The sequence below is a fragment of the Opisthocomus hoazin genome, chromosome 2 (genome assembly GCF_030867145.1).
Source record: "Opisthocomus hoazin isolate bOpiHoa1 chromosome 2, bOpiHoa1.hap1, whole genome shotgun sequence".
In the NCBI taxonomy this organism is placed as follows: Eukaryota; Metazoa; Chordata; class Aves; order Opisthocomiformes; family Opisthocomidae; genus Opisthocomus; species Opisthocomus hoazin.
The window spans coordinates 30,184,203-30,200,101 of record NC_134415.1 but is presented as its reverse complement, the minus strand read 5'-3'; the positions used below and the strand labels follow the sequence as shown (position 1 = coordinate 30,200,101).

General features: G+C 39.4%; 1 protein-coding gene across 1 annotated transcript in view; it reads right to left on the bottom strand.

Moving 5' to 3' along the window:
* Window positions 1-362: 362 nt before the first annotated feature.
* Window positions 363-15,899, bottom strand: part of LYPLAL1 (lysophospholipase like 1) — a 28,494-nt gene continuing 12,957 nt past the window's right edge. Inside the window, exons 3-5 of the mRNA XM_075413017.1 lie at window positions 13,974-14,143; window positions 2,826-2,941; window positions 363-620 (exon numbers count right to left, since the gene is read on the bottom strand). Of these exons, the coding sequence (XP_075269132.1) occupies window positions 381-620; window positions 2,826-2,941; window positions 13,974-14,143 (526 nt within the window). The 3' untranslated portion in view covers window positions 363-380. The remainder of the gene's footprint in view (window positions 621-2,825; window positions 2,942-13,973; window positions 14,144-15,899) is intronic.

Below are 15,899 nucleotides of genomic sequence, written 5' to 3'. Positions count from 1 at the left end.
CATTAGAAGGACAACCATACCACTTTATATTTTTCCATGTTAGAACATACACCAAAATAAAGGTATCTGGGAAATTCAGAGCAATGCTTTGTGAATATTGTTTTGATTTAGGACTGGTTTTAATATTATCAGTCATTATTTTCCATTAACTGATGTGGATGTGTATTTAAAAACTGGACAAGAAAACAGAAAAAGAAACTCCTATGATAAAATGAGCGTTAATAGTCAGCACCATCATTTCATCACTTAAGTGAACTTCATTGAATAGCACAGCTTCAGGTAGACACTGTTATCACTTAACATATATGGGACACCCATATACATGCCCACATGATCTTAAAAATCACAAGAATCAGAAAGTATGACAGCCACATCTACTTTTATTCATTTGTCTTCGTTGCTTCAACAGGTAACTTCTTTACAATCCAGGTCTTTAGTTTTTCTATTTCAGTTCTGCTTAATTCATGATTAAGGTTTGGAAAAGTATGAAGTGATGTTGATACTCCCAGTGACTTCAACATCTTGTTGGTCTCTTCTGCCCATGAGTAGAGAATTAGGTCATCAGCAGTTCCATGACATTGAAATAATTCTGGAAGAACACTTTCATTTCTTTCCAAAGCCTAGAGAGAGAAGAAACACTGTCAGACACATCCCTAAAATTTTTAAAAGAATAACTACAATTACATAGTGACAATTTAAACAGCATTTCATTGATTAACCTCCATTTTAGTGGTCATATTGTACTATCTCTACAAACGCAAACAAAGAAATACTGAAAAACACTGCACTTCAAATTCCAATGTCTTAACTCTTGACAGACGATAGGGTTTACTTTAAGGTCTACATCCCTCTACAAGTAAGAGAAACCGAAAAGATTCATGACAGCAGATGGAGCCCATGAGTATTATAACTCATAACAAATTTTCAAAGAATAGTTCCACTTACATGGATTCTCTAACAGCTAAGGACAACTTGCAAAGCATTTCATTTGTTAATCTGCCTTCTCCATTGACTTACCTGGTATAAAATTGTACTGTCTGTGCAAAAAAGCCACAAAACATCACATAAGGACAGCTTTAAGTCTCACTTCCCTAACACTCTGCTTATCTATTCCCAGCAAATATCATAAATTTAGACTATTTACCAATCACAGAGTAAGAATCACAGAATGGCAGGGGTTGGAAGGGACCTCTGTGGGTCACCTAGTCCAACCCCCCTGCCGAAGCAGGGTCACCTACAGCAGGCTGCAGAGGACCTTGTCCAGGCAGGTCTTGAATATCTCCAGAGAAGGAGATTCCACAGCCCCTCCGGGAAGCCTGTTCCAGTGCTCTGTCATCCTCAGAGGAAAGAAGTTCTTCCTCATGTACAGACGGAACTTCCTCTGCTTCAGTTTGTGCCCGTTGCCCTTTGTCCTGTCGCTGGACACCACTGAAAAGCGTTTGGCCCATCCACCTGACACCCACCCCTGAGATATTTGTAAGCATATATTAGGTCCCCTGGCAGCCTTCTCCCAGCTCCCTCAGCCTCTCCTAGTAGGAGAGATGCTCCAGTCCCCTCATTATCCTTGTAGTCCTCCACTGGACACTCTCCAGCAGCTCGTCATCTTTCTTGAAGTGGGGAGCCCAGAACTGGACACAGTACTCCAGATGGGGCCTCACTAGGGCAGGGCAGAGGGAAAGGAGAACCTCCCTTGACCTGCTGGTCACACTCCTCCTAATGCACCCTAGGATCCCATTAGCTTTCTTGGCAGCTAGGGCACACTGCTGGCTCATGGTCAACATGTCATCCACCAGGACCACCCAGGTCCCTCTTCTCAGAGCTGCTCTCCAGCAGATCCACCCCAAGCCTATCCTGGTGTATGGGGTTGTTCTTCCCCAGGTGCGGGACGCTGCATTTGCCCTTGTTCAACCTCATCAGGTTCCTCTCTGCCCAACTCTCCAGGCTGTCCAGGTCACGCTGAATGGCAGCACAGCCTTCCGGTGTATCTACCACTCTTCCCAGTTTGGTGTCATCAGCCAACTTTCCGAGGGTACATTCTAACTCTTCATCCAGGTCACTGCTGAAGAAATTAAACAAGACTGGGCCCAGTACTGACCCCTGGGGGACACCACTAGTTACTGGCCTCCAACTAGACTCAGCGCCGCTGTCATTCAGCCAGTTCCCAATCCACCTCACCGACTACTCATCTAGCCCACACTTCCTGAGCTTCCCTAGGAGGATGTTATGGGAAAGAGTGTTGAAAGCCTTGCTGAAGTCTAGGTAGACAACATCCATGGCTCTCCCCTCATCTACCCAGCTGGTCATGCCATCGTAGAAAGCTATCAGATTGGTCAGGCATGATTTCCCCTTGGTGAATCCATGCTGACTACTCCTGATAATTTTCTTTTCCTCCACTTGCTTGATGATGGCCTCCAGGATAAGCTGCTCCATCACCTTTCCCGGGATGGAGGTGAGGCTGACTGGCCTATAGTTCCCTGGGTCCTCCTTCTTGCCCTTTTTGAAGATTGGGGTGACACTGGCCTTTCTCCAGTCCTCGGGCACCTCTCCTGTCCTCCAGAAGCTCTCAAAGATGATGGAGAGTGGCTCAGCAATGACATCCGCCAGCTCCCTCAGCACTCATGGGTGCATTCCATCGGGGCCCATGGATTTGTGGGCGTCCAGATCACTTAAGCGATCCCTCACACAGTCATCCTCGACCAAGGGAAAGTCATCCTCTCTGTGGGCTTCAGAGGTCTCAGATGAATAAACATCCTATACTCACTTTTAATTACCATGTTTTTTCTTTCAGATAAGCAGTTTTTCTACAAGGTCTACCACACACTCACCTGGAAAACAGCAGAGTCTTTATTGAGAAAACTGGACAAAGCAAAGACTCCTGCCAGATCTTGATGAAACCTATACGCTAAATGCATTGCCATTCCACCTCCCATTGAAAAGCCTCCTAGGATGCAACAAAAGAAACAAAAGATTGGATTTTGCAACAAAAGAAACAAAGATTGGATTTTGCAACAAAAGAAACAAAGATTGGATTTTGCTGTATGTCTTTGTAACCCAGTGTACAATACATTTTTATCTTCAGACTTGTTTATTTTATACACAATGCAATGAAAAAACACCTTGAGTAACATACAGGTTACAGTGATCTTGAATCGGAGCAGGATTCAGTTAATAAGTTGGATAGCTGAAGTACTGCTCAAGATTCATTAGTGAGAGAGAAAAATTAAAAAAAAAATAAAAAAGAATCAGCAAAAATACCACTACTTCAGAAGCCATTCGTGTATGGTCCCTACCAGGTAGTTGAACACTGTGGCTATATATTCTCTGATGTTAAAGCAGAACTCTATGAACAGCTAATTCTCACTGCTTTTTTTATTCAACTTATTTTTCCCCTAGACTATTAGCATTCACACATGAAAGATCTGTATCACTATTGTACATAATCAGTGAATGTTCACCACATTAGACTAGTACACAGAGGTTTAGGGGTCGTCTTTGTTGTTACACCTCTAGATATACAATAAATAGGGAAAAATCGCAAAGTACTCCACCTGAACTTTAAGAGGATCTCTGAATTAACGGCCTTCTGTGTTCCATATTTCTCTTCAGCTGCACTAATTCCTTACAAGAGATAATTCCTCAGGGATGATTTTTACATGACGAAAGCTTATTCATTAGGAAAGAAATCCAGACTATCACATTACTTCAAGGATGCAGTACACAGGCTATTATATTGATGGTATGCAGATAACGACTAGGGTGAAGAATGGCTGCTGAAATCTCTTCTAGCACAGAGATGGCAATCAGCAGAATGGTTATGGCTGCAGCTCTACTTAGAGCAGCATTAGCACCTATGGTATTGGTGATACAACTGGTTTGTGCCAGGTAGTTAACATGTGTTAATTAGTTGCAAAATTCTGAGCCCAGACCTTTTCACACAAGAATCATAAAATTAGGGATTGAGGAAGAAACACAAAAGTAGTAGACAAAATACCAAACCATTTCAGCTTGTTATCTTTCTGAAGCAATAAAATGAGACTCCAGACAGGAACAGCTCTTTTTCAAGCGCTACCTAAGTCCTCTGGGGTTGATTTCTGTGCAGAAGTTTGACACGGGCACTAAACAAAACCCAGCCAGGAAGCAGCACCCCGGCCACATCAAAACTGAGCCCAATGACACCCTGCAACTTCGGTACCTCACTGGATCCTGGGACCATGCAGGAAATCTCCGGCACATGCAAGTTCAGAGGCAGAAAATGCTGTACTTTGTGTTATCTGGGTCATGGCGAGACTGTTCCTAATGGGGAATTACGAACAGCAAGTTTATCTGCAAGCCCCAGCAGGTGTGAGGCCCTTTAGTTCACGGTCCATCCCATGTTATGACTGGAAGATTTGGCTGGATTTGTGTAGGAAGCTCTCCTGCAAACACTAGACTAATCCAGACATGAAGCATTTTCTTTCTCCCATACAACATTATTTTTTGATTTCTGATGAATTTCTGATCATAATTTCTACCGAATTTCTGATTCTTTCTATTTACTGTCACCTTGTAGTCTTGAGATTACGGCCAAAAGCGGTAACTGCAGACTTACAGAACTTGGATCTTAGGCAGAAAGAGGAAGACCACACAACATGGAAGACTGGAGCCTTGCTTTCCTTTTTCAAACACAGTCCTCAACTGAATTAGGAGTGCTGTATCCTCACACTAGGAGATATACCTGGGATGCCCTAGCTATGCACCCAGGTGGCTGATAATACCCTGATACTTATCTTTGGTAAACAAAGCCAGGACTTGCTATTTACCCTTCGAATCAATCTTTAACCAGTTCATAGTTAAATGTAGTCTGTCTAAGTGCCCGGTGGCAGTTCAGAAACAAAGGTAGTTGAGGAAAAGTAGGAATGAATGTGCATGAACAAGTTCAGAGCACACCTTAAGAGCTCACACAGCCCACATAACCTGACATTTTGAATAAACTTGTGTTCACAAAAATGCTACTGCAAGTCTTTCATCTGCATCACAATTTCCTACAGACATGTTCTCTTGTCACATGTAAAACAATTCTACAATAAAAAAAAATTGCACAAGTGTCATCGTAATCACAAAATTTCAACATCATTGACTCCACATTTATAGAGAAAAAAATACAGCCTTCTCAGAAAGTATACAAAATACAACAGCTATGCAAAGCTACTATGTAGACAAAATCGTCTTGTGTTGCAGTTTCCTTTACTCTCTTCCGTGGAATCTGATCACTTACTTAATTTTGTTCTGATCATTCTGAATGGTGTTGTTACCCCCAAACTCAAAACATAGCACTTAAGAGTATAACAGACCATTTTGCATTTGCTTACAAATAAATACAGATATACTTTGTCCACATGTAAAATGAAGTTCATTTTAAGTATTTTAGAACACAGGAAAAAAGCTGCATTGAAAACTCATTACTAGTTTGTAAATGATTTAATCTAAAATTTTGTACCCAGTTAGTCACAATCTGGCAACACTATCTGCAATTACTCACCAGCAGTCTTTGACAATGCAGTCACCTTCTGTTCAGAAGAATATTATGTAATGGTTCTTATATGTGGCTCATACTACTATGATAAAATGTAATACAAAGGACTAGTTCTTTGAGTTTGGCTTTCCAGGGGAAAACCTGAAGTTTATCACTTGATACCACAACAACCTCTGAATAAAAACCATACAATAAATGCCTCAGGAACGCTTCAGAAACAACAATTTGCATAAGCATTTGTAGTTGGAGACAGATTTTTCCGACTACAAGAAGTACTACTACAAGAAGTACTTCAGTATAAGCGCAAATTTGACATAACATATAACACACGTGCTCAGTCAAGAACTTTTGTAAGAATTCAAATTTTGGATTAAGGAAAAATAAGAGGCAAGTACAGACGCTAAAACAAACAAATGTATGAAGTGACAGTCAGAATGTAAGCAAAACACAAAAGTACAAGTATGCTTATGTACACCAGTGATCTCAGTGTAAAGAAGACTTAAAACTCACAGCATTACTAAGCAGATTGTCATGAGCATTAAGCAAGATCAAAAATGACACAGCAACATTTAAACCTCAGATGGGCAGAACACAGCAACCCCTTTACCTGAGACCAATCTAATTCCAAGAAGTACGAAGGGTGTGCACATTCAGAATTTGCCAGTGGTTTCACATAAACATTTCCATTTTCTATTTTTCCCCTTATATCTATTTTTAAAGGGATCTGTGATTAATGCTTCAAAACAGTTAAAAAGTGTTGGCTTTACAATGCTCAGCATAGCAGTTCAGGAAAGCATCTATCTGCATTAACTGCCTTACAAAGAAGGTTAACAGGTAAGCACATACAAACCAGACTCCAAGTAAAGCACTTTCAGTTGCAAAGAAAGTTCACTCAAGTACATATTTATGACATCAAATCTGCTTCTATGCAGTGCTGTTTTCTCGACAATATTCCTTTGCAATGAGAAGAAAGCTACTTTAACTTGCTCTGCTAGTTGAGAAAGATGTGCTGAAATCACAGGATCGCCACATTTCCAAATAAAATCATTTAAATCAAAAGGAAACTCCCCTGCAATACTTCACTAAAAACTAAACATTCTTTGCTGGAATATCACCTGTAACTATGTTAAGGTAACCCCAGCTATACAACAATGTAACACAAAGTGAAGAGACTGAACTTATCATATGTCATGTATTCCGACTTGAATAAAATATAAACCTTCATCACAGCTGCCATTTTTCACTGATAAAACCGTATTTCCAGAGCTTGTAAATGGCCTTAGGAGCCCTTTAAACATCAAAGTGTTTGTATAAAACCTTGAGATCACTTCTGCTAAAGATCGTGATTTGTATTAATTTGATCCTCATTTGTATCTGTCAAACTGTCTGGTCCATGATGACACTCCAACATTATATTGACTGCAGGAAACCAAACACGTACCTACTGTTAAACTCCAACTTTATTAATTTCTTTGTATTTGGTCTAACAATGTTTGGGTTTGTATCTCAGAAAGCGACTAGCACAAAGATTTATTTATTCTCTCGTGTCCTGTTTGTGAGAGAAGTGTTTTTTCTGTAAAGAAGAATGAAAAACTAAAGAGCTTTCTGAACTCAGGAGTAGGTCACTGTGGGCACTAAAGTGGAGCATGGGGGAGAAGTCAGAGTTTTTAGCATTCTCTCGTGTCTTTTACAGAAAAAACACCTCTCATACACAGGCCTGATATTGCCAGTTGGTTCCTGAGTCATATAGATCTGGCTGTAAAATATCTTAGTCAATTTGTTACACATAATGGTTATAGACTTAGGAAACAACAAACTAGATCACTTTTTGGGTGTTTCCAGTATAATTTTAAAATGTGCTCAAAGCTGTTTTCCACACTAGAAATCTCAGCCATAGGAAACAAGTCTTAGTTATTAATCACCTTTAGCGTATGAATTCTGCCATCTATATTGAGTATAGATCTTCTGCTCCTTGCAGAGACAGACCTAGAGCTCTTCTTGCCTGAATTTGAGTGGCAGAGGTAGAAAGTACTTCATTACAGCACAGAACCAAATGAGGAGGAAGCGAAACTAAGCTCCACACTTTGATGAGATAAGGATTGAGACTTGGGTGTAGGGGTGGGTTCTGGGGTGTTTATTTTAAGCAATATTTCCTCACTGCTTTCTCTCTGGTAGTTGTTCTTCAACCTCCCTGTATTTCGTCAAATTCGTCAGTACAGCTTTGGTAATAAAGTGGCAAGAGATGAATGCTACAGCATACAGAGCCTGTGCCAGCACAGTGCAAGGACAGACAAATACTCTTCTGTTATATAAGGGTACACCAACATAGTTAGAAATTGCCTTTGCCCGTTCCATTATCATCACATTACATTTCTAACCATTTTCTTTCCATTCTCCCAGCATTTTTCATTCTCAATTTATTTTTTCTTTAGATATTTCAACTTAGAGTTACTTCAATCAGTTTGTTATCAGGAATTTTTCCCTAAAGCTATGTTTCAGTTTACTTTCCGCTCTCCCTAGGGACTTTGTGATTTATCCTCTATTAATGGTAACAGCAAAACTTTGTTCTACACATCATCTGCAAAGAAGCTGACTTTCTATTTTGACCTTCCTTTTTCATCCATGAATGGAAGTATTATATACATTTAACTGTGTTAATATATGAATATCAGCGAAGAGTACAAATGCCAGTGGAACAGCAAATTCCCTTCTCCACAGAACTCCCTGAACACTGCCCTTGTGTAAGTGCTTGAACATGTACTTTGTCTCAAGTGACTTTCCTCACAGCAGCGATTTTCTCCTTTTCATCTATTAACAAAACTTCTCTGAACGCTAACCTTACACACTAGCAGAACTGCAATGAATGGTTTTCGCCTTTGATAGCCTTTTTAATCTGTTTTTTACTCAGTAACTGAGCATCTTTACAAGAACAAAGGCAACTTCCCTTGACTGACTCAGCCACTTCCCGTTGTCAGGAACATGAATCAATTTGCTATCCAACTCTCACCAGCCAAAATACATTCTGAAATGTGTACTTAAGTGGTACAAGTTTTACCACTTTCTTGTAAAAACAAGTATACAATAGCTTCTAATGTATCAACTCACTGTAAAACCAGAACCAGTTACGGTTTTATTTTCAACTGATATGGGTACTAGAGGTGAACCTAACATGTGTACCTAAGGAATCATAATTTTGAGCACTAGAAGGAAAATAAAATCCATGAAAAGCCTCAAACAAATTTTTACTAAGATGTTAATCTAGCAAATCTACGGCTTGCTTTATTTACCTAGTGTGTTTTCTTGGTTGTTTCTGAGGATGACAGCACAGCCCTGCTGCAACACTCACCCATCATTTTTACGGCCACCATAACCTCACAACATGGAAAAAGGAAGAGAATAAACTATTCTTTGTGCTCATAGTATTCCATGATTTTAAACTGAATCACAGAAAATAAACTAGAAAATAGGCTCTCTAAAGTGCATAATAGTGAAGCACAGGAACAGGTTGCCTGGGAAAGCTGTGAACCTTCCATTAATGGAGATCTTTTAGAAAAAGTCAGAAAAGCAACGGTAAGGATTTGCCTAAATAGAGCTGAACCTGCACTAACACATGAAGATGGATTAGCAAATGTTGTTAAGCCTCACTCTTCCATGACCTTGTAGGCACAACTCAAGTACAGGTTAATGTGGACCCTGTGGCACACCTACACGTGACTCTTGAGCACTCTAAAAGCCCATCTATTTAATTTTGCACTGAACTCATGCATTTAAAGATGAATAAGCATATATTTTCAACAGAGTTTCTACTAAGGCTGAAGAGATCAGAATTCTGTTCACTTTATAGCTCTTTTCCTCCCAAACCCATTATCTGGTAATATGTGATGACAATAGCATGATTGGATCTTTTTTGGTTTCACTGCTGTGAGCCTTATTTACTCCTAATCTTCACTACCATCTGCTAAACCTGTCATTCACCACGCAGATCAGAACTGATAATGTGCCACCTCTCAATGACCCTCGTTTCTAGATACATTAATACAGACACTGTCAAGAGCTGGGAAACAAAGTGACAAGTGCTGGATCCTACTCTCTGGTTAAAATCACTAGCATTTGTAGCTCCTACTGAATGATTTATGAAATAAACAGAAACATTTGTTTGTTAACATCTCTTGCTTGCACATCAGAAGTAAAAAGTAGTAGAGATCCAAAAGAAAAATAAATGGCCAGTTCAGGTGGAAACAAACAAGAGGAGCAAACATTTTCCCCAAAGTACAAATGCAATGCAAATTCACACTGACACACTGAAAATTAACGAAATGTTTGTGGTATTATGGGGGAAATGGACTAACAGTACTGCTTGGAGCCCAGCATCTCATTGGCATAATGTAGATAAACCACAAAGCCACATAATGAGTGGTACAGAAAGAAATCTTATTTGAATGGTAGTGACAAATAGCAATACAAAACCATGAATCTACTCTGCGAGAGCAAGGTAGTAAGTGTCTCTAAATGAAAGACAATGTTTTCCTAATAAAGACAGAAGACACAAGCTTGGATGAGTGACAGCAAAAGTCTTATAAGTCAAAGACATAAAACAAAGATTATAGGTGAAGCAGTTTGCCCAACGTCTTAACAATTTATTGTTGATTTTTATCTTTCTGTATTTACCAAACACTCTTTCTCTGCGATGTCAGAGCCAAGATATTTCCTCCCCATCCTATTCTCACACAGAGATGGAAATGCTAATATTTACAAGAAACACAGAGCTTTCATGTTACTTCCACCATGGTTCGGTAGCTATGTAAGAAGTCTAGCAATAAACAAAAAGTGGTTGTGTGTCTTGTGTTATTGTTACAGTACAAGGGGTCAGGAATCATGCATGTGTGTTTTGGCATACAGTCAAATCTACAGGACTGTTACAGAAAGTTTATTTTCACTGGCTGCTTACACAAGTCACTACAGGTGGCAGAAACCAACACGCTTGGATCAGCATTTCTGTGCTACACAAAAAAGTGACCTGTAAGAGTAGGAAAGTAGTGCTAAAATAAGAACAAAAAAAAAGAACAAAAAGACTGCCTTTCACTGAAGTGTAGTTGACTAAAGTGAGCACTATCAGAATGCTTTAAATGTGAAGTGGCCATTTCTTTCAAGAGATTTGCAAGAAGTGCTTTAGCCAGGAAGACCAGTAAGAGTAACTCAACAAGAATGTTTGGCTAAAAAGTGACTTCCATTATAAAATTCTGGGGATGATATAATTATTTTTGAATATAGTCAGTCTCCCTTCCTTCCTCCTCCAAGGTCAGGGGGAAATAAACCTTAATGAACCAGAAGTCTACTTCCTTCATAAGACTTCTGTATTAATAGTAAAGCAACTCATGAAGCTGTCAGGAAATAAAAATGGGTAGATGAGCTGTGTACTACTGTGTGCTGGTTGTTACACTAAATTGATACGGAGGTTTTAATAATAAAACTTTATTTACCCCCAGTAAATTAAATAATTTAATTCTTCAGAAATTTTCTTGATATAGAAAAAGAGAAGGGGCATCACACAACCTGGACTCCATCCTCAGCTTTAGAGTTCTGCCCTACAAGCAGCCACTTGTGGGTATCGGAGCTAACTGTGCTACCAAAACAAGCAGCACAGGCTGCAATTTCTTTCAGAACAAATGACCTTACTCTGCCCACAATCCTGAGTCTCATGGAAAGTTTGAACAGTTCCAGAAGGAGAATCATTCCCTAGAACACCAGGTGTTGGGCTTCTCATTTTCCTTTGTTTGAGAGTCTGCTCAAACTTCCCCTCTCTTCCCACTTGCTCTCCTTTGCACAGTGCTCCCTCAGATCTTGCCTTCTTACCCCACACCTCTGAGCTGTCAGCAGCTACCCACCTTCCTGCTTGTCTAGCACCTCACTCACTCTCATCTAACAATATCTATCACTCATCCTCAGCCTGTAATTTCTAGTCCACTATTCCATAAAAAAAACATAACCTTCAATCTTGTTACCCTCCTCATACTAATTTTATTTTCTTTCCACTCATTAAAGCTCCCACTCATTACAAAACAGCCAGTCCCACAACCCAGTGCCCCTTAACCCTTTAACAACCACTTCACTCTCTGTACCTAACTCTTCGTGCAACTGCTCTGCCCTCTTGGCTTCTGTGACTCACCTGAAAAGGCCCCCCACTGCTCTTCAGACTCATGCATGCTCCAGCCTCTTCTCTGAACTATTTTGTCTCTACTTTCCATAATAAGATACATACCATCATTCCCATTATGGATCTCCGATATGCCTCAACATCACTGAATCCATTGAGGAAATATTCATAGCAAAATTTCACCATGGTTTTCTCTGCTATACTTGTCTTGTTTTTCCCTTCACCTCAAGAAGGCTGCCTCCTTCAACTCCATGGTACTAGCAGTCACAAATCCACTCTCTGCTTCCCACCTGTTACCTTAAGCCTCCTTTTCTTCTACAAAATGGATATTCCGGACTTTGTCAAGGAGAAATCAAAAAAGATTTGATAGAACTTCGTTCTTCGATATTCTAAGCAAGCCACTGGATCTTCCACTGTCTCCTGCATACCAACCTTTCCCAAACTCAAAAAAATTTCAGGCTACCCATTTCTCCTTTTACAGTTAACATTACAGTTTGGTGCAGACATACTGACTCTATGTTTATAACCAGACTTTGGCCTTATATTCTCTTTTGATCAGAAGTGTTATAATGCTGCCAGGTGCCTTTACAGAATTCCTAATTTCCTGTAGGAACCAATGCCAGAAGATGGGCAATTATTTGCATAAAGTCCCACCTATCACAACTAAGAATGTTACATTAGGCTGATTCAGACTGATACTAAAACCAGCCTTTATGCAGAGAAAACTTACAGGATCTCCAAGCTTCATTCTCCACTGCATTTGATAATTAACCACACACTGGTTAATCATCAAAACTAGTGCAGAGAAGGCACAAAGTTCTCATGGAAGAACACTCAATCTTGTGCAGCCACATGTGACAACTAATTTTCCACTGATGAATTTCTTATGCATCCACATGGGTCCCCTTCTGCATTTTGGATGGAGCTAATTCAGGGCTGCTTTATTTTGCTTATTGCACAAATACTAGATTCAACTGTGAGGATGTATGCATGTAGTCTCTGTCACAGAGGCAAGGAAACAATGTCTAACTCTAGAAGCCTGAAACCAAAGCCCTCAAGAGTGAGAAAATAAGTATAATTATTTCTGATTTACAGATGAGGAATGCAAACATGCAGAGATGAGGACTTCCAAAGAATCTGTAGGCTGAAACAATCTGTGCATACTAACTTCCTTACTCTGCTTATGACTTGTAAAACTACTTCCATACTCCACAGTCTCACTAGTTCTAATTTTGAAGGCTACAGAGAAAAGAGCAAAGCCTAGTAGCAAGTTGGATCTGTACACAGAATATCTCCCAGCTCACTCTACAGAAAAGCACCTGCACTTCTTCAGCTGTTTCCAAGCCAGCAGGTATAACACAGGAAAGACAGATCAAAGTGACTGTGCTGACAGCCATCCAAAACAAGGCATCCTGCAAGCCAGGGTAATGAGCCAGAAAGGGAAAGTAAACAGAGGCCTTCAAAGAGCAACATGGGGCTCGACCAAGAAAACATGTAGGCTGAATGGTAGTGGCTCCACCACGCAGGGTTTTGATGGCATGACTCATTTGGCCATAAATTTCTAAGTTCCCACATTAAGAGTTTTTTCCCCAACCTGAAATAGTCTGTGGTCTAGGGATGGGACAGAGACCCAAGGACTCGTCAGTTCTCATTCCCTCTGACACAGGCTACTCCACTGCCCTCAACTCCTGTGCCTCAATATCCCAATATCTATTTTACAGAAATACTGTGAAAGTTACTGGAATTCTGTGGAAATTCAGAATGACGGAAGATAGACATATAAGAACTATGACTGATAATTTTGTTCATTTGTTATCAAGAGTTAATCTTTAGCGATGTGTAACATGCAAATTTTTTCCCCATGAATTAACTTAACCCAAGATAATTCGAGCAATAAGGAAAAGCTCATGATTATTTATATACTACATCTCCGCTCCAAAATACAAGTCATTTTGCGAAAGTATACTTTTCCATCCTTGAAAAGAGCTAAAAGGAAATAGTAAAAATATGCACTTTTAAAAGTAAATCACTGCCCACTCTGTATTTCAGATAACGATTACAAATGACTCTTTACAATAAAAACAGTTTTAAGTTACATTTTTGGAGACACTGCTTACAGTTAGCCACATTCCCCACCTGATACAGCTTTAAACCACTATTCAATATTCCTGAGGACTGGCTACTGGAGAGGCTGTTCAGCAGTTGCAAGGCATGCTCATGATCTTTCAGGATGGAGTAAACTGAAAGTAGATGATCTCTTAACAATGAAAAACCATTAACAAACACATTACAGTAAGCGTCTCTTACCTATTAGTATCCGATCCTTTGCAATGCCGTTTTTAATCTCATCATTGATCAAGTCTGTAAGCCTCCAGCACATAGAATCAATACTTTCAATGTGTTCTGGACAGTCATTGGAGATCTTATATCTGTCAAACCAAACAGTGGAAAAGGCTCCTTTCATAGGTGTGTATGGCCTGGAGTGGTGGAAGAAAGCAAACAAATGATTAACCAAGCATAAGATCGAAAGCCTTCAGCATATGTGATAAATAAAACAATTCAGTATCTCTCCAGCAAAGGAGAGAAGGAACCTCTTTGGGGTCTAACTTAATTTACACCCAGTCACATTGCATTTCCTTGCATTCAAAACATGGGTCCTTCAAGAACGATGACAGCATTTGGAAGCTATGTAAAATGCAAGTTTCAGTCTGTTAAATGTCAAGGTTGATTGGGTCAACTATGCATTTTAAATCTTAACCCTTTTGAGAGGTTCTTAATCCTAAACAAAGTTAGGACTGAAATACATCTTGGAACAGGACAAACTGAAGTAACTGCTAAACAAGACAGCTTTGCAGGAGCTAACTTTATGGGATTCAGTTGTCTTATTCTTGTCAAAGTCAACAGAAGATAGGTATTATGAATCTCTAGGTATTTACAAACACTTTCTCCTTCTGTCAATTTTCTTTTAAATAGAGCCATCCTCACCTTAATGGGGCAGGTATCATAAAAATAACTGAAAGAAATGTGATGTGCTTACTGAACTGGTGCACAGCCACAAATTAGAGACATGATACTCCCACCCCACCATAATACTGTGTTGTCATAATACTGTGTTGTTCAGTATCTGAACTGCTTTAACATGGTGCTCAAACCTCAGATAATCAAGGAAACTACAATTCAAAGCAGCCTTTACTTTGTTTTTTAAAAAAGAACATTAATATAGCCCTGAAATCCCAAGAAAGGTGATCTAATTGCCTTGCAATGGCTTTAAAATTTAATACCAAACATACTGCTATGAGATCGATGCTTCATCTCAAAACCAAGCCCCCTGAAATCCTTAATTGCAATGTTTAATCGGGGGCACATTTTTCATTTTTACTTAAGCTGAGATCAGATTACAATCATTGCCTACAAACAGACAGCCTTTGATAAATTTGTCTGGATGGGAACCCACTGAAAATGCTAACCTTGACTTCTGTGCTCTCTCTGGATATTTTTCAGTACTTGGATTGAACAGAAACACAACTAACCTAAAATGAGAAAGCCATTATTTCAGTTTTCTTAATGAAGGAACAAATTCTGCCTTTACTAATACCAGAGAGGCTTCACATATGTAATTGGCTATTTCTAAACCAGAAATACTGCCACCAGTACGAGCGTAGAAGAGGCAGTATACTATTCGCATTACCCATTCATGCAAGTCAAAAATTAAACAGATTTTCTTCTTCCCACTGCTATGAACATGAAATGAAACCCATTACTTCAAAGTTTGTAAGCCATATATAAAGAAATAGGCAACAAACAGCAACAGATAGGTACAGACTACACTGCTTCATCTTTTCAAGCACAGCTTCAGGAATGAGCACCTAAAATCTACTGTTATTCAAAATGGCATACAAATGCAGCTTTAGTACAATGTGTGCCTTAAGTAGCCCCTCATTTGCTTAATTCTAAACAAGCCACATACTTAAGCACCAGAATTAACAAATTTGTTTTTTCCTAGTTAGCCTTTTCCTGTCTATCAAAAACGGTAACTCCTAAATTAAAGGAAATCCACTGGAAATATATTGTACACCCAACAAGCTAAAGCTAAGTTTAAAAACATTATTAAAACGCTTTCACTTTTCTTGTTTGTTTGTTTTAACTTCTCTTTAGCGTTACCACTGTATCCAGGATCTTTCCCAAACGAATCGGTCAACACCTAAGAAACAAGGTTATAAAATCTCTAATTCA